The 17,637-nt window shown below is 41.6% G+C and overlaps 1 protein-coding gene across 8 annotated transcripts in view; it reads left to right on the top strand.

The window, feature by feature from the left end:
- Window positions 1-17,637, top strand: part of SMC1B (structural maintenance of chromosomes 1B) — a 39,180-nt gene that overhangs the window by 2,215 nt on the left and 19,328 nt on the right. For all 8 annotated transcript variants that reach the window (XR_014526257.1, XR_014526258.1, XM_083503319.1 and 5 more), the window contains exons 3-10: window positions 1,918-2,106; window positions 6,003-6,115; window positions 7,132-7,335; window positions 11,544-11,782; window positions 12,829-13,087; window positions 13,553-13,693; window positions 15,088-15,170; window positions 16,704-16,911. Coding sequence is in view for 6 of the 8 variants with exons in the window: in XM_083503319.1 (XP_083359445.1) it covers window positions 1,918-2,106; window positions 6,003-6,115; window positions 7,132-7,335; window positions 11,544-11,782; window positions 12,829-13,087; window positions 13,553-13,693; window positions 15,088-15,170; window positions 16,704-16,911 (1,436 nt within the window). In the remaining 2 variants the exon portion in view is untranslated. The remainder of the gene's footprint in view (window positions 1-1,917; window positions 2,107-6,002; window positions 6,116-7,131; window positions 7,336-11,543; window positions 11,783-12,828; window positions 13,088-13,552; window positions 13,694-15,087; window positions 15,171-16,703; window positions 16,912-17,637) is intronic.

Genomic DNA, 17,637 nt, shown 5'->3' on the forward strand with positions numbered 1-17,637 from the left:
AGAGATAGTTCCCATCCCTTCTAAGATGGTACCTGCTATGGCAGGTTTGTATATGTTACAGAAAAATAATACATGTTTTTTCCCTTACGGATTATTATTAAAATTTATCATTAATTTTTATAATAGGTCTGAAGGAAAAAACCTCTTATATATTATATAAACCTCTTATATAATATAATTACCCTATAAATTACCAAACCAAGACTTGGGGGCATGTGGTAATGATTTCAAAGTTTTCTACAGTGAAGTCATTGCTGTTTGTGCTTACGGTTATCAGAAACTAGTAAAATCCTATGTTGTACTCCTAATCTTCAAGACTAAATTAGGGGAAAGAAAAGAGTATAATTTAATATTAAAATTAGGCATCTATCAGTGTCATATCAATGAAGCAGTTTTATGGGGTTTCAGGGGTTTCCAGCTTTTTTTGGTCAGCAGGCACATTTGGAATTTTGAGGGCTCCGGTCACAAAATGGCTGCTTTGGGGTATGCAGTGTGGCATAACATAAAATGGCTGCCACATCTAAAAGAGCAGAAAGAGTACAGCAAAATGGTACAAGCATGCACCTGCTCCTCCTATCAGTGGGGAAAAGGTACCTCTAGCAGCCACAGCTCTGCTTGCTCACAAAAAGGCCCTTTTTGCCTATCTCATCCATTCAGAACAGAAGGAAAGTGTCTCCAGCTCTGAAATTTAATGAAATGTGAGTGTGATTAAGAGAGCAAGCTCAGCGCAGGAGAGGTTAGAGATGTTGAAGGAAAACAAGTAGGAAAATGGTCAGGGGGGCTCCATTTTTTTCTGAAAAAATGGGGGACACCACATTTTCCACTTTTTAAATGGACCTTCACATCTTTCCAGTACATGAACTGGGCAGGAAGAGTGAGCAGACTCGTATGCATTATGGGATTTTGAAGGGATGTTCCATGAGGACTTTTGTGGGTGGTTGAGGAGGCAGACAGACCCCAGCAGGTGTCATGTTGGTGATCTCTTGCTTGCACCAGTATGGTGCCCCACACTCTGTGGGAATTGCTGTGTGAGGCACTACTTCAGAAATTGCCTCCTTATTTGTGTATCTAGAGGTATAAAAATGGATTATAAAGAAGAAACCTGTTATATAGTCTCCTGTTACCTGTGCTAGTGGTTTTTAGTCATAAAAGTACAGTGCAAAACTGTTTCAACCTGTATCTATGGCTGATAGCAAATCTTATTAAAGTTCAATATGGATTAGTAAAATGTGCGTAGAAGTGTGTGCTAAATTGTGGAATTATACTAGCTCTGTTTATAATCTAACAACTCTCACAACTTGGAGATAAAACATAGCTGTGGTGATACACGAGTCATGATTCTTTGCCTGGTATGAATCAAATATTAGTCAGAAGTTTATCACACCACACAATATTTTAAGCTTTTTTTGTTGTTATGGTTCATTTAGTATTGTTAATGGTTTTGCCATGCCCTCAAGCTTTCATATCATCATGTATACAGCAATCCTTCATTGTTATTCTTGAACTTTGGCTAGGCAAATGAAATAGAAGTCATCAAATCTGCCTTTCAGCTCTTCAAAAAGTTGGGTTACCCACTATGGAGTGTGTGATGAAAATTAACTTTCAAGCTTGGCTAACCTCATTAAATTATGCCCTTAAAAAAGAGGATAGAAAGGAATCTGAGAATAACTTCATTTCCCCCTAAATTCGGAGGGTTGGGTAGATGATGCCCAACCCATAGAACCAAGAAAATCTGTTGGACATGTTTAGACGTACATACGGTCAAGGCCGTGCCAATGGATAAAAATATCTTTGTTTAAAGGGAAGTTTTTGAATTAAGAGTCTCTTACATCTGATCTGAAGTGAAAATAAAGATGCTTGTAATTATCTAAGCTATATTTGAAAAGGGCAATATTTTGATCTTTTATACAACTGAAGGGAAATCAAATGTAATGGATGCACTTAGCTTTGTAATGGGTGAGAAGACATCTAATTTGAGAGTGAGGCACATCCAAGAACTGATACATGGAGCACATATCGGGAAGCCCGTTTCATCTACTGGAAGTGTAAAAATGGTGTACATGGAGGAAAATGGGGAAGAGAAAACATTTTCAAGAATTATTCGAGGTGAGTGGAGCTTTTCTAAATCATGGGTAGGCAAACTAAGACCCGGGGGCCAGATCCAGCTCATTCGCCTTCTCAATCCAGCCCGAGGACAGTCCGGGAATCAGCGTGTTTTTACATGAGTAGAATGTGTGCTTTTATTTAAAATGCATCTCTGGGTTATTTGTGGGGTGTAGGACTTCGTTCATTCCCCCCCCCCAAAAAAAATATAGTCCGGTCCCCCACAAGGTCTGAGGGACAGAGGACCGGCCCCCTGCTGAAAAAGTTTGCAGACTTTTTTCACTTCAACCCAGCATTTTTCATTTTCCAGTCTGCCGGGACTTCGCCTGTTCTCCAGGAATTCTCAAAGATGACTGCCAGTGGTTCTGATATCACATCTGCCAGTTCTTTTAATACTCTTGGATGCAGTTCATCTGGCCCTGGAGACTTGAATACATCTAAACTAGCCAAGTATTCTTGTACTATCTCCTTAGTTATTCTGGGCTGTGTTTCCTCTGCTGAATCATTTGCTCCAAATTCTTCAGGTCGGGCATTGTTTTCTTTATCGGAGAAGACTGAGGCAAAGAAGGCATTGAGGAGTTCAGCCCTTTCTGTGTCCCCTGTTTGCATTTCACCATCTTCTCCTCTGAGTGACCCCACTGTTTCTTTGTTCTTCCTTTTGCTACGAACATACCCATAAAAGCCTTTTTTGTTGCTTTTAACCTCTCTAGCAAGCCTGAGTTCATTCTGTGCTTTAGCTTTTCTGACTTTGTGTCTACACGTGCTGGCTATTTGTTTGAATTCCTCTTTGGTGGTTTCCCCCCCTTTCCATTTTTTGTACACATCCTTTTTTAATCTTAACTCAGTTAAAAGTTCTTTAGATAGCCACCCTGGCTTCTTTAAGCACCTTCCATGTTTCCGTCTCATTGGTATTGCCTGACGTTGTGCTTTTACTATCTCCCTCTTAACAAACTCCCAGCCATCATGAACTCCCTTTCCTTTTAGTATTACTGTCCATGGGATCTCACCCAGCACTTTCCTAAGTTTTATGAAGTCGGCTTTCTTAAAGTCAAGAAATTGAGTCCTAGTATGCTTGGCTGCTCCTTTCCGCTGTATAGTAAACTTCAGAAGAGCATGATCACTCGCACCTAATGATCCTTCCACTTCTACCCCACTAACCAGGTCATCAACATTGGTTAGGACCAGATCTAAAATGGCTGTTCCTCTTGTTGCTTCTCCCACTTTCTGGACAATGAATTTGTCTGTAACGCCAGTGAGGAATCTGTTTGACCTTATGCTCTTGGCTGAGTTTGACATCCAACAAATATCCGGGTAATTGAAGTCCCCCATTACTACTATCTCCCTTCCTTTTGCATGCTTGGCCATCTGTTCCAGGAAGACATCATCTATGTCCTCCGTTTGGCTTGGGGATCTATAGTAAACTCCCACAATGAGGTCTCTGTTATTCTTCTCTCCCTTAATTTTGACCCAGATGCTCTCACTTTGGCTTTGAGGTTCTAAATCTTGGATCTCTTCACAGGTATACACATCCCTGACATATAACGCCGCTCCTCCTCCTTTCTTGTCTGGTCTGTTTCTCTGAAATAGATTGTATCCCCCCATTATTACATTCCAATCGTGGGACTTATCCCACCAGGTTTCAGTGATGCCTATTATGTCATATTTAGTTTGCTGTACCAAGAGCTCAAGCTCATCTTGTTTATTTCCCATGCTTTGCGCATTAGTGTACAGACATTGAAGTCCATTAATCATTCCCCCGTGTCTCTTATTTAAGGATTTTTTCCTCCCACCACTAGGTCTGCGTGCTGTTGGCTCCATTTGGTCTATGACATTTGGATGATCATCTTCATCAATTGATAGGCTCCTACCTTCAGGAGCACTGTCTCCCTCCCCCACATTAGTCAGTTTAAAGCCCTCCTGATGAGGTTTCTGAGATTTTTGGCAAAAACATTCCTCCCAACCGTTGTAAGGTGCAGCCCATCGCTTGCCAGAAGTCCATCTTCAAGAAGCTGCAGTCCGTGATCTAAGAATCCAAACTGTTCCTGTTTACACCCTAAGAATCCAAACCGTTCCTGTTTACACCATGGCTTTTAATTTTTTAAAAAATGGCTTGCTTTTTAATTGCTGTTGATTTTGCTTGTTCTTATTTTTAGGTTGCTTTTTGTCTTGTTTTTAGGGTGTACATTTATCTTATTTTGTACTGTGTCAGTTGTGTGTAAACCACCTTATGTACTTCTGTAGAAAGGTGGATTATAAATTCATATTAATACTATACTTCTGTCTGGCATGCCTAAATGTGAATATCTCAGTGATTAGCTGTTAACGACTTCTGGGGCCAAAGGAATTTGACGATAGAAAGCAGACCTATCACAGTGATTAACACCTTGCAAATTTTGATGCCTCAACTACCTAATTCTCATTTCAGCATAAGGCAGTCAGTGTTAAATCTTACCCCCTCCATTTCCCCCTATTGTGACACACAAGTGCCCTCCCCCCCCCAGCCTCCATCCCACCAATCTCCCTTTTTATCAAAGGGAGGACAAGCAGGCAAAAAGCTTTCTCTTTCTTTCTTTCTTTCTTTCTCTTTATTTATATGAGGGAAGCTATTTAGGGCCCACAAACGTCTTACTTTTACACAGGGGGGAAAGGGGCTCTGTCCCAGCCTCAGATGGGCATGAAAGGCACCAGGAAGGGGAGAGAAATGACACAAGGACACACATAGAAGGGGAGAAAAGAGAGTCTTAAATAACAGGGCAACTTTTCCCCCTCTTCCTCTGAAGAAAACAACCAGTTTGTTTTTTCATGGTGGGTAAGGAAGGGGCAAAAGGGAAAGGGGCTCCCAGCAAGAAGCCCCAAGCCAGCTCAGAGCAGCCTCTCTAAATAGCACCTGCCAGCCTGGCCCACCAGCCCTACTTTAAGCAAGCAGAACCTCAGGTGTCGGCTAAGTTTCTGCTGCTGGCTGGCTGGCTGCTGCTTTCCCAGCTGCTTTCCAAGTGTCATCTGCTGTTGTGATTAGTTGCCTCTGCAGCAGGTATTGGAGCTGAGCTGCTGCTCGCTGCAGAATGGGGGGTGGGGAGCCTATCGTGAAGGCTGCTACACCTACTATTGTGAGTCACTCGCTGCCCCTGCAGGAGGCAGCGGAAGGCTACATGGTTTCCCCAAAATTGGGATGTTTGCCGGGTGACATTTTATGAAACCATTATGAGATGGACTTCGAAACCAGTTTTGGATTGATATATTGTTCCCCATCACTCGGTTAAGCCATTAATGTCAGTCTTGTCTGGTCATGCACTGCAAAGCTGCAGGTTATGAGAACCTTCTCCTTACATACTTTCACTTAGTGTAGTGTCTAGCAATATCTCCCCACTTACCTCCACCTTCTGAATTCCCTTGCCTCTAAGCCACATTTGTTGTTTCACTTTTGAGACTTTCTTGGGAAGGCACCAGACAGTATCCATCTTGGAAGGAAATATTTGTATGTTTTCAATCGCAGTAAAAGGTTTGGGAGAACCCAGTACATTTAAAAGAAGACCCATGACACAAGGCATTGTTGTTGGTTTTTGTAGTAGATGACCTGGGTCTCACAGGAATGGTGAGACAACAGGCTTTGCCTCCCATTGCTTAGGAAGACGCCTGGTTCCTCCTGAGATCCATAACGAGCAACTTGTTTGGCTTTGATGCTGCCTACTTATTTTCGAAGGCATGCTTCTAAGCTTTTTGCCACCTGTGTGTAACACGAGCATACATGTGAATGCATACACTAGTGCAAGAGCAGATCTGGTAACAGTTCAGAACTAAAGACCACCTCAGAAAGTAATGAACTGTTTTCTTGGCTTGAGTAGTCATTATCTCTTTCAAAATGGATGGATTGTATAATCTGCTCTTTCTTCCAAAACTAGGCAGTGGATCTGAATTCCTTGTTAATGACAAGATTGTCAGCAGATCTGTTTATACAAAGGAACTTGAAGAAATTGGTATAATTGCTAGAGCAAGGAATTGCCTGGTTTTTCAGGTAAATATTTGTGTTGTAATCTAATGTATCAGGAAACTAGAGCATAACTGACACAGGTCTCTGCAGCTTCAGAGGCATGGAAGAATCTGGGGAGTAGAATGTGTGACATCCTGTGTCCTGTAGCCTCACACCCATTGATAGATTGAAGCAGGTACTGTATTAGCCTTGTATTTTAGCACCAGCTTAGCAGCCATGCGTTGAATTGTGTGCAGAGGAAGGATAGAGTGCTCTGCCTTTGCCTGTGTCTGGCATAGAAACCAAGCAGGGCTTGCAGAGGGCGAAAGCCTCCTCCTCCTTGTTCAGCATAGAAATGTGGCCAGCTGTTTTCAGCTCCCAGCAGGCTAGTAAACATTTTTTGCAGGCTAGTAATTTAGGCTTACTTACAGAATAAGTTCAGAAGCTTTTGTTTCCTCTTAACAGTTTCTGCTTAACTACACTAGAATTGTGGTTAACATTAACTGTGGTTAGTTGCATCGCAAGCCATAGTTTGAACCTATAATAATAACACATAAAATGACAATGTGAAGAAGCTCAGTGTTGGAAAAGCAGAAACAAAAGCTTCTGAATTTACCCTGGTCATAGAGGAGGAGGAAATGGGGGGTGCACAAGACCAAAGCTACTTGTGGTTTGTTTTTGCTTGTGCATGTCATGCTAAACCATAGTTTCATGTAGGAGTGAGAAACTTCCAGCCTGCTGGCCTCACCAAGTCCACCAGGCTTCACAGATTGGACAGGCTGTTTTGGACAAACTAGCCACCTTTCCTGTGTCTGATGTTAAAAACTGCAGTTCCCAAGATTCTTTGTGTGGTCGGGGAAAGTGCTTTGAATGTACTTTACATGTACGGTGTGTATGTGGCCGAAGTTTGTTCCCAATTCTTTAAATCAGATGATGGTTTCATATGACATGCAAACATGGTCTTTGTTTTTAATCCCTTTCTCATTTTTGTTGCTGGTGACAAGGTTTTGCTTCAGTTTTAATGCTTTGTAATTCTGTAGTTTGATCCTACTTCACTGTAGGGTGAAGTTGAAACAATTGCTATGAAGAAACCCAAGGAAAGAACTCTACTTTTTGAACAAATTAGTCATTCAGGAGAACTTGCTGGTGAATACGCAGAAAAGAAGAAGAATATGCAACAGTCAGAGGAAGAGGCACAGTTTAGTTATAACAAGAAGAAAAATGTTGCAGCTGAGCGCAAACGTGCCAAGTTGGAGAAGGAGGAGGTAATTCAAAGAATAGCACAAAACATTTGGCTCTTAAAGTTTGTGTGCAAAGTTTAGCAATATTGTTTTTGGTTCTTAGGTGGTGTTTTTATTGTTTTCAGTAGAAATTCATGATTTAAATCAGTGTTTTCTAAATAATTAGCCCATTATAGAGATTTAGCTCATAAGCATAAGCACCAGCATTATTGTGCCAAAATATGCTTCCTCTGAATTTACTTTAACTTTGTGCAGAAATCTTATAAATCAGGTTTCATTTGACATTTTTCTTTGCTTTTCCTGGTTCAGAGCTGAGAATCATGTGTCTGGTTCTTCTTGTTCAACAGTAGAAATAATGTTGTTGTTTAGTCGTGTCCGACTCTTCATGACCCCATGGACCAGAGCACGCCAGGCACTCCTGTCTTCCATTGCCTCCCGCAGTTTGGTCAACTCATGTTTGTGGCTTCGAGAACACTGTCCAACCATCTTGTCCTCTGTCGTCCCCTTCTCCTTGTGCCCTCCATCTTTCCCAAAATCAGGGTCTTTTCCAGGGAGTCTTCTCTTCTCATGAGGTGGCCAAAGTATTGGAGCCTCAGCTTCACGATCTGTCCTTCCAGTGAGCACTCAGGGCTGATTTCCTTAAGAATGGATACGTTTGATCTTCTTGCAGTCCATGGGACTCTCAAGAGTCTCCTCCAGCACCATAATTCAAAAGCATCAATTCTTCGGCGATCAGCCTTCTTTATGGTCCAGCTCTCACTTCCACACATTACTACTGGGGAAACCATGACTTTAACTATACGGACCTTTGTTGGCAAGGTGATGTCTCTGCTTTTTAAGATGCTGTCTAGCTTTGCCATCGCCTTTCTCCCAAGGAGCAGGCGTCTTTTAATTTTGTGACTGCTGTCACCATCTGCAGTGATCATGGAGCCCAAGAAAGTAAAATCTCTCACTGTCTCCATTTCCCCCCCCCTTCTGTTTGCCAGGAGATGATGGGCCCAGTGGCCATGATCTTAGTTTTTTTGATGTTGAGCTTCAGACCATATTTTGCGCTCTCCTCTTTCACCCTCATTAAAAGGTTCTTTAATTCCTCTTCACTTTCTGCCATCAAGGTTGTATCATCTGCATATCTGAGGTTGTTGATATTTCTTCCAGCGATCTCAGGGACCACTAGGGGCGCATCAGAAGATGGCTGACAATAACATCTCTCCGACCCACACAAGGTAAATTGGAGGCTGTGATGGGAGTAAATAGCCTCCCTACCCCCCCCAGGATTATGGTGGGGGACTGCCCTTGCCTGCTGTGCCCTATACCACCCCCGAATTTGTGGGGGCACTAGGCACAATGCCCTCCTGTGGGATTTCAGCACTCCTGGACGCCGTCTCTGATCCGCGCCACTAGCTGCAAGAACTTCAAAAGAAATAATTTGGATGAAGCTAATGCACATATTTCAAGAAAGAAGGGGGGAGTAAAGACTGCTAACAGAAGAGATCTCTGATAAAACAAGACGAGTCGGAGGAACAAGTATAGATCATGAGAAGATATGCCAAGACTCGGTATGGCAAAGGGACTGATGGGGGAGGGGAAAAAACCCTTTCTTTCCTTTATGTGATTAAACAAGAATCCCACCCACCCACAAGTCAGAAATGTTGTTTTAAGGATTTAAGCTGTGGATTTAAGGCTGTGTGGAGATAAACTTTTGAACCAGAGCTTGTTTTAAGAAGAGCGTGGAATGTATAAGGGCTTTGGAATGACGCAGTTAAAAATACCGTCGCCATATTGGGAAGTTCTGTCGGAGGACTTAAGTCTGAGAGGAGAAATAGAGCTGTTTTTATATTGTGGATGAAACTCCTCAGTGGGACTTAAGAACGACTGTTATCTATGAAGGCGATGATATATGGAAACCATCTTGATTTGAGGACTGGAAGAATGGAAAAATTCACACAGGATTATTATTGGTGTTTATCAGCTTAAGGAGACTATCAGAAGAGATCATAAAGAAAAAAGAGAAAATATATGAACAAGATGTGATGTGGAAACAGCAAGATAAGTCTGGATAGAATTATGAACTTTGGACTGATTTGGACATTAACGCAGTAGCAAGAAGACGATCAGAATAATAATAATAATAATAATCCCCCTTCGGATCTTGAAATATGGGTTCCCTCAACAAAATTTAAAATTCGACTTTGTAATTCGGAATTGATGTGATGTGATTTGATTTGATGTGATTGGCCGGTTAATAAAAATTATTATTATTATTATTTTTAAAAAAAGATATTTCTTCCGGCGATCTTAATTCTGGCTTGGGATTCATCCAGCCCAGCCTTTCGCATGATGAATTCTGCATATAAGTTAAATAAGCAGGGAGACAATATACAGCCTTGTCGTACTCCTTTCCCAATTTTGAACCAGTCAGTTGTTCCATATCCAGTTCTGACTGTAGCTTCTTGTCCCACATAGAGATTTCTCAGGAGACAGATGAGGTGATCAGGCACTCCCATTTCTTTAAGAACTTGCCATAGTTTGCTGTGGTCGACACAGTCAAAGGCTTTTGCACAGTCAATGAAGCAGAAGTAGATGTCTTTCTGGAACTCTCTAGCTTTCTAGAGAGCCAGTGTGGTGTAGTGGTTAAGAGTGGTTAAGTCATGTAATCTGGGGAACCGGGTTCGCGTCTCCGCTCCTCCACATGCAGCTGCTGGGTGACCTTGGGCCAGTCACACTTCTTTGAAGTCTCTCAGCCCCACTCACCTCACAGAGTGTTTGTTGTTTGTTGTGGGGGAGGAAGGGAAAGGAGATTGTTAGTCGCTTTGAGACTCCTGAAGGGGAGTGAAAGGCGGGGTATCAAATCCAAACTCTTCTTCTCTTCTTTCTCCATAATCCAGCGCATGTTTGCAATTTGGTCTCTGGTTCCTCTGCCCCTTCGAAATCCAGCTTGCACTTCTGGGAGTTCTTGGTCCACATACTGCTTAAGCCTGCCTTGTAGAATAATAATCAACTAAAATAATCAATGGCTCTGCAGTATCAGCAGTGGTGTAGTTTCTAAGGCAAAAGGAAAAGAAAATGAAAGAAAAATAAAATGCTCTTTCTGTTGTCCCAGTTTCTCCTCAGCCCTCTTCCTACCTGCTGCTTCCCTCCTCCTTCCCCCAAGGATCTAGCTTCCCCTTTGTTCAGTGCTTCCCTGGCAGCTGCTTTTCCTGCTTCCCAGGCCCACCTTTTCTTTTTCAGCCAGCATACTTCCTCTGTCTACACTTCTCCTTCTGTCCCTGCCAGCCAACCACCTGGTAATGGAATCTGTCCAGTCAGAAGGGACGTAAGTGCAAACAGTGAAAGGTAAGTAAAGAAGAGCTGGACCTTGAGCATGCAGCAGGAGGAGTGTGCACGTCAGGGTGTGGATTGGCCATACCCACAGCAGGCATATAGTTTCCCGAGGTTTGACCATAAGAAGACCTGGCCCTTGGACCAAAGAAGGTTAGCCATGCCTGTTTTAAGGAACAGAAGAGACTTTCTGGCCCGCTTTGGTGCAGATTGAAACTGTGGCCCTTATGGCAGGCATGCCAGTCTTTAACCTAGATGTGGCTTTAAAGTGTGTATCCCTGCTATGGATCTGGTCCTATTCCTCCAACACCTATAACCAGTTGTGACAAACTAAAGAATAATATAATTAAACAATTATCAAATAATATTGCAATGGAGAAGGCAAAACCTATGAATGGAGTATGTTTCCTTTCCGACTCTGTTAACCAGTGGCTAACATTTTGTCCGTATCAAGGTGGTGAGTGTTGTAAGACAATAGAGGCTGGGAGAGAGAGTTGACAACAATGTCTAGGCCATGCCCCTGATAGATAGTCGAGGCAGAGATCAGGGTAGGAGACCTTCCTTCTCTGATTCACACAGAGACCCAGCCTGCAGGAAACCAGCACTCTGAGCTTGGGCTGCAGCAGGGCCAGAGGGTGGTACCCATCTGCCCTCCCCCCACAAAAACCACTGAAACCCTTGGTATAGTGATGTCTATTAAGAAATTTCTAATATTTACAAATACTGCTTTAAGGATTTAAATATATAGGTTGCATCTATAAATCACAAATTATTACTAATATATATTGTATGTATATTTAATATAACTGAAATAAATGCAAGTTTTTTGTTTGGCGCTTTGCTTGCAACTTTTAACTACCAATATCCATTGCTGTTGAATATCGGTTAGCTGCTAATGATTTGGTTGTTTACAGGCAGAGCATTACCAGATGATGTTTGACAAGTTAAGGGAATGCAGAGAGAAGCTGCAAATGTTCAAGCTGTATCACAATGAACAAAAAATTAACTTTCTGAACAGCAAATTGGCTGCAAAAAACAAGGATATTGATTCTAACAAAACTGCTGTTTCCCATGCTGAAGATGCAGTGGGAGCCAAGAAAAAAGCGCTTGGAGCATTAAATAGAAAACAGCAGCAGATCGAAAAAGAAATAAAGTAAGTGCATAAATTAACATTGTTGTGAAATGTTTGTTTTTACCCATTTCTCAGAATGCTGTGCTACACCTAATGGGTGTTGCTGGTATGTGAGGATTATAATGTTGTGAAATGCTTTGAGTGGGAATGCTTCTATTTATTCTCTTTCAGCTCTCCAGAGCCAGCCTGCTGAATCTGGAGATTATGCAAAGCCTCAGTTTCTATTTACTGACTGATATTGCTAAGAAGCTAAAATCCCAGAGAAGTTCAATATATATTTTTAAAATCTGATTTCACCCCTTCCCTTGCCAATCCCAGCTTCTTAGCATAACAGAAGAGTGAACAAAGCCTTGAAACCCAACCTTATGCCATCACAAAACAGGACTGTCCAGGGCCACTTTTCTGACATTTCAGAATATGAATTCCCAGATTCCCCTTACTCCGGTTAAGGGCAAGGGTTCTTCTAAACCTATCAGCTCTCTACCTAGGGACCTGGGCAGAAGTGAGACATTTCTTCCTGAGACTCAAGAGCCTCCCTCAGGAGACACCTCATGACTTAGATAAGGAGAGAGGCCAGGGGAATGATTTACCCAATGAGGAGGTTAAGGGAGCCAGATTATCGTCAAGGCCATTTCCAATGTGGTTATGTGCTCTGCTTAACCAGTTCCAGCAAAGGCACCATCCAGGCAGCTTCCGTCTCTGCATCTGTCAAAGTATCTCAGAAGGCAGCCTCTTTCCCTGCAGTGTTAAAGGATGTAGCAGAATCAGAGTGAGCCTCCCCCTTGAGTACTTAGAAATCAGATGTGTCCCAGTATATTAGATTAACCAGCTGTGGGCTTTTTTATATGGGCATTGGGCAGAATTTCCTGGTAGATCTCTGGGTGATTTGAATAAAGTAACCCACTAAATGGATGTCTCCTTATGCCAACCTTGAAGTCATATTCAAAGTAAGTGGACCAATGTTTATTTGGAAAAAGGTTTATGACTTTAATGGAGGCTTTCAAAATTCTTTCTTGAATTCCTTTGAAAAGTACTTTGTTCAAAGATCAAAATATATCCCTTTTTAGGTCTCTGGAAGTTTTGCTGAATCAAAAAAGACCTCAGTATATTAAAGCAAAAGAAAGAACCTCTTACCAAATAAAAAAAGTAGATACAGCTAAGAAAGATTTAAGAGATCATATGAAAGAACAGGCTAAGATGGAAGAAAACAAAAAAGAACTAGAGACAGAACTGATGGATATTGATAAAGCTTGGAAAGCATATGAAAAAAAGGTTGAAGAGGAAGCACTGCACCGAGGAAGAGAGGTTTTGCTGGAAGAAAGTCAGGTAAATTTCAAAACAAGCAGAAAAATGCTCAAGCTTTAACTTTAGGTAGCTTTAGACATATACTTAACACATCAGGGGTTCATTGTTTTCACCATTTCATTTTAAATTTTTTGAAATTCATTTTGGAGTGATTATTATTTCTTAGCCACATAAATCAGGAAGTTGTTGCAGTAGATATTCATTATCTTTTGTATGTAGAATATTAAATGATGTTGGGGTTTTTTTGTTTCTAGTATCCCATATAGTCCTACATGTTATTTTTAAAAGTTAATTAAAACCAGAAATAAAATAACTTTAAATACCTTAAATGGACAATGATTTGGAAAATTCAAGCTATAAAATTACTACATGGTGGATTTTTTTAGAAAAGAATAATATTTTACTGATTGCTCTTGAGCACTTTATAAACTTGGTAAATAGCTTTTATGAAGCAACCTGGTAATGTATGTCCGATCTTGTGTCCAGATACGTAAATATAAGGAGCTGAAAGAACTAGTTAGGAAAAAAGTAGCTGTATTGACTCAGCAACTGAAAAAACTGCACTTGGAGCAAAAGGCAGATGAGGACAAGATGGCATTTGAGCAGCGGAAACAGAGAGAAGTTGAGGTACTTGTAAATAATAACAAACCAAAGATTATTTTGGGGCAAGAGTTGTATTCAACCTGTTGGCCCCTTTGGTTTTCATATTTCTATGTTAATGCTGCACTTGCTGTGCAGTTCAAGAAACAGTGTATTTTCATGCATTCAGTTTCGCTAACAAACAGCACCAAGGCAGTTTTTCTCTGCCCTCCCTATTGCATCTAGTTAGTCCCGTAAAGAATAGTGATTGATGAAGATCCCAGCACATAATAGTCCTCCAGTGATCTTTGCATGGCAGAGTTGAGGAAATTGAGGATGGAAACTTCAATTGTTCTGGAAACAAAATGGTGTAGTAGGAAGGCAGCTGGATAGAGATGCAACCTTCAGGGGAAAAGGGAGCTGGAGACTGAACAACTGCAGGTGTTCCTTCATGAGACTGATTATCTAGATCCACTACAGTCTGGGTTCAGGCCCAGTTTCAGAACTGAATCAGCCTTGGTTGCCCTGATGGATGACCTTTATTGTGAGAGGGACATGGGAAGTGAGACCCTGTTACTTTTGCTTGATCTCTCAGTGGCTCTTGATACTGTCAACCTTGATATTCTCCTGGACTGACTTAGTGAGAGGGATATCAGAGGCAGTGTATGACAGTGGATCTGCTTATATCTTGTCCAGTAGTGTGTTAATAATTTTTTTATAAGTAAGTGGGAGACCAGGGAGAGAAAAAAGAAGGCTTACAAGCTTCACAGGGGGAGAAACTTGCCTGTTGTGAAAGATGCTAACCTGAAGAGCCTTAGGGTACCAGGGACCCACCAGGCAGACTCTCAGGTAAATGAATGCTTTGGGGCTCTGAGAGCTTCTTCTAGCAAACTCACAATGTTTCCTCTAACAGACTTTTCAAAGCGAGATCCTTCATTCTAAAGCCACTAGCATTTTAGAGGTAGAAGAGAGACAGTTTGTTACTGTTCGTGGCATTGATTCTCTCAAGCCCAGAAGACCTGAAGATGTGTTTCCAGTACAAATGGGCAGTGTTACATAGATTGTCTTCTGAATCATTGGCTCTGTTTGGGGGAAGGGTTAATATGGTCATCTGTCATGGATGCTGTAGCTGAGATTCCTGCATTGCAGGGGGCTGGACTAGGTTACCCTCGGGGTCTCTTCCAACTCTAAAATTCCATGTTAATGGTTGATTGGATGCCAAATTATGCCCAAAATGGTTTATTCAGCAGCACTGCATCCTGAAGTTCTTCCAGTTGGTGGGAGGGTTAAGTACAGAGTGCTTTGCTTTGCTCTGTCTCTGAAGTAAGTCATAGGAGCAATCCATCCCCTGGATAACTTCCATCCACTAGGGAGAGAATAAGGATAAGCTTCACATTCCTTTTTGATAAAGCAGTATCTTTTGACATTCTGTTTTTGTTTAGGCAAGTATGAAGCAAGTTATGGAACAGATAGAAGATCATGAAAAGCGGATAGAGAAGTTGACAGAGTATAGCAGCACATGTGTGTATGTATTTATAAAATTGATTAAATTTAAAATATCACTTTTTGCACAAACATGAGCTATTAGATTAAAATATTTTGATAGTTCTTTGTTTGGTTTTCCCCATAAACCTGCTGTCAAAATAGTATATTAAAGGGAGAGCATTGCATGCAAATCTACAGGTGTATGCTATATAGTTTTGAGATGTAAACTGGCTGTAAACATATACCCAGGTAAACTCACAGAGCTCTGGAGTGGGCTGAGTTTCATAAATTGACTGGGAATATTATTTTTAATACATGTAAAATTTATATCCTACGTTTTCTCCCAAATGAACCCAGGGTGACTGTCAGGACACTGTCAGAGGCTCCTGGCTGGTTGCCCTCTTTCAGCGGGTCTAGGAAGGCTCCCTCACAGAGGGAAGCATTCATCACCCCATGGAGCCCATCGCCCAGCCCTTCCCGGCTTGCTTTTATGAGCCAGAATGGGCAAGGATCAAGGAGACAGGTGGTCGGTTTCACTCGTCCAAGCAGCCTGTCCACATCTACACTGTCTTCCATCTCCCTCCTCCCTGAAGGGTCAGGATGGGGAGGTAGTCTCCACCATTCCTACTCTGCCTAGTTCCTGACAGTGACAGACAATACAGTAGTAAGAACAATACTCTCTCCCAATAAATCCGTATGAGCAAGGTTGTTTTGGTGCTAACACCACTTGAGGTGAAAAGGATAATGAAAGAGCATCTCCACCCCCATCGTTCAGCCCAGATACTGAGGTCCAGCTCCGAGGGCATTCTGGCAGTTCCCTGACTGCGAGAAGTGAGGTTACAGGGAACCAGGCAGAGGGCCTTCTCGGCAGTGGCACCTGCCCTGTGGAACGCCCTCCTGTCAGATGTCAAGGAAATAAAGAACTATCTGACTTGTAGAAGACATCTGAAGGCAGCCCTGTTTAGGGAAGTTTTTAATGTTTGATGTTTTATTGTGTTTTTAATATTCTGTTGGGAGCTACCCAGAGTGGCTGGGGAAACCCAGCCAGATGGGCAGGGTATAAATTAATAATATTATTACTGGTCTTACATATGTACATTTTTGTAATGGATAGAAAGTGCCCTACCCAGCCAGGAAGGTTATTGTGCAAGGTGTGGGGGTGGGATGGGAGATTCTTGTCTTAAGAATTTAGTTTAGTAAAATTTTAGTAAATAAAGATCCTGTAACTGAGTGTCCCCACCTAAGATCATTTACCTAGGGGTCAGGTAAAAACACTGTTGCGTAAGAACAACCAAGAGCCTTAAAGTGCAATCCTGATTGTTCCTTGGCAAGCAGGGTTTCTATTTGGCACTAAATTCAGCCCTGCCAGGACTGGCTTTTCTCGGCAGCTCCCAAATGGAGCCCATCCCTGCTGAAAGTGATGACAATCTGTTGATTGACAGGTACTTCAAGCCCTTCTTGATTTGACTGGGATCCTCCCTTGAAGGATGACCTTCAGGATTCATGGCAGTATTGCTTAGTTGACATTAAACTAATTGGGCTGTGTTTTTTACCATTTTGCTTTGGTTTGAAGTGAATCTTTAGCAGAGAAAAAACAGGAAGAAGTAACACTCACAAATGAAATTGAAAGGTCAAAGATACGAATGTCTGAGTTAAATGAAGAACTGAATAAAATTGTCAGTGACCTGCATAATGCAAAAATCGATGTCCATGAGGGGAAACGCCAGAAGACAAGGGCTGAAAACTTGGAGAGCCTCAAAAGACTATATCCTGGTCACGTGGTAACTAGATGGACTCATTGTTACATTTTAATGTGTTCAGTAGACTTGAGAATTTCGCCTTGTGAATAGCCGGTTGTCTTTATCATGTTTCCTACTTGATAAATGCTGAGAAGTGTTGAACATAAGTGCAACTGAGAACTAGCAAACCATTTTTGAGTATCAGTATTTTTCTAACTGGGTAAAGAAAGTAGCACTATGGTGGCTACATAACTTTTAGTAGCACTATGGTGGCTACATAACTTTTCTCACTAAAAGTGAGAAACTAGTAGCTAGCTAGCTATTTCATAAAATATATACCCCACCTGATTAAAAATAAATAAATCTCAACTTGGTTTACAAAAAGAAACTATGAAACCACAAGAATGTTTCTCCAACTGGCAGTGCGGGACGAGGAGCAGGAAGTTGGAAGCTCCCTGCTGAACTGCTCTGAGATGGGTGGACAACGCTAGGAGCCAATCCTAGTTTTTCCATTGTATCTGACTGTCCATACCGTTGGGAGGAGTATTGTGCTTTTCCTGCGTCTGTTGCATCAGCACAGGTGAACATGATATTGAGGCTGTGGAGAAGGTGCAGTTCACCTGAGCAATAATTTAATTCTTGGCACTCATTCACTTTAATCTTTGCAGATTAAAAATATGTTTTTATTTTTAACAAGTGATCACTAAAACATTCCATACCCCTCTTTTAAATAAATAAATAAATAAATAAATAGTGTTTTAATTATTA

The sequence above is a fragment of the Podarcis liolepis genome (assembly GCF_965112155.1).
Source record: "Podarcis liolepis genome assembly, chromosome: 5".
Lineage (NCBI taxonomy): Eukaryota > Metazoa > Chordata > Lepidosauria > Squamata > Lacertidae > Podarcis > Podarcis liolepis.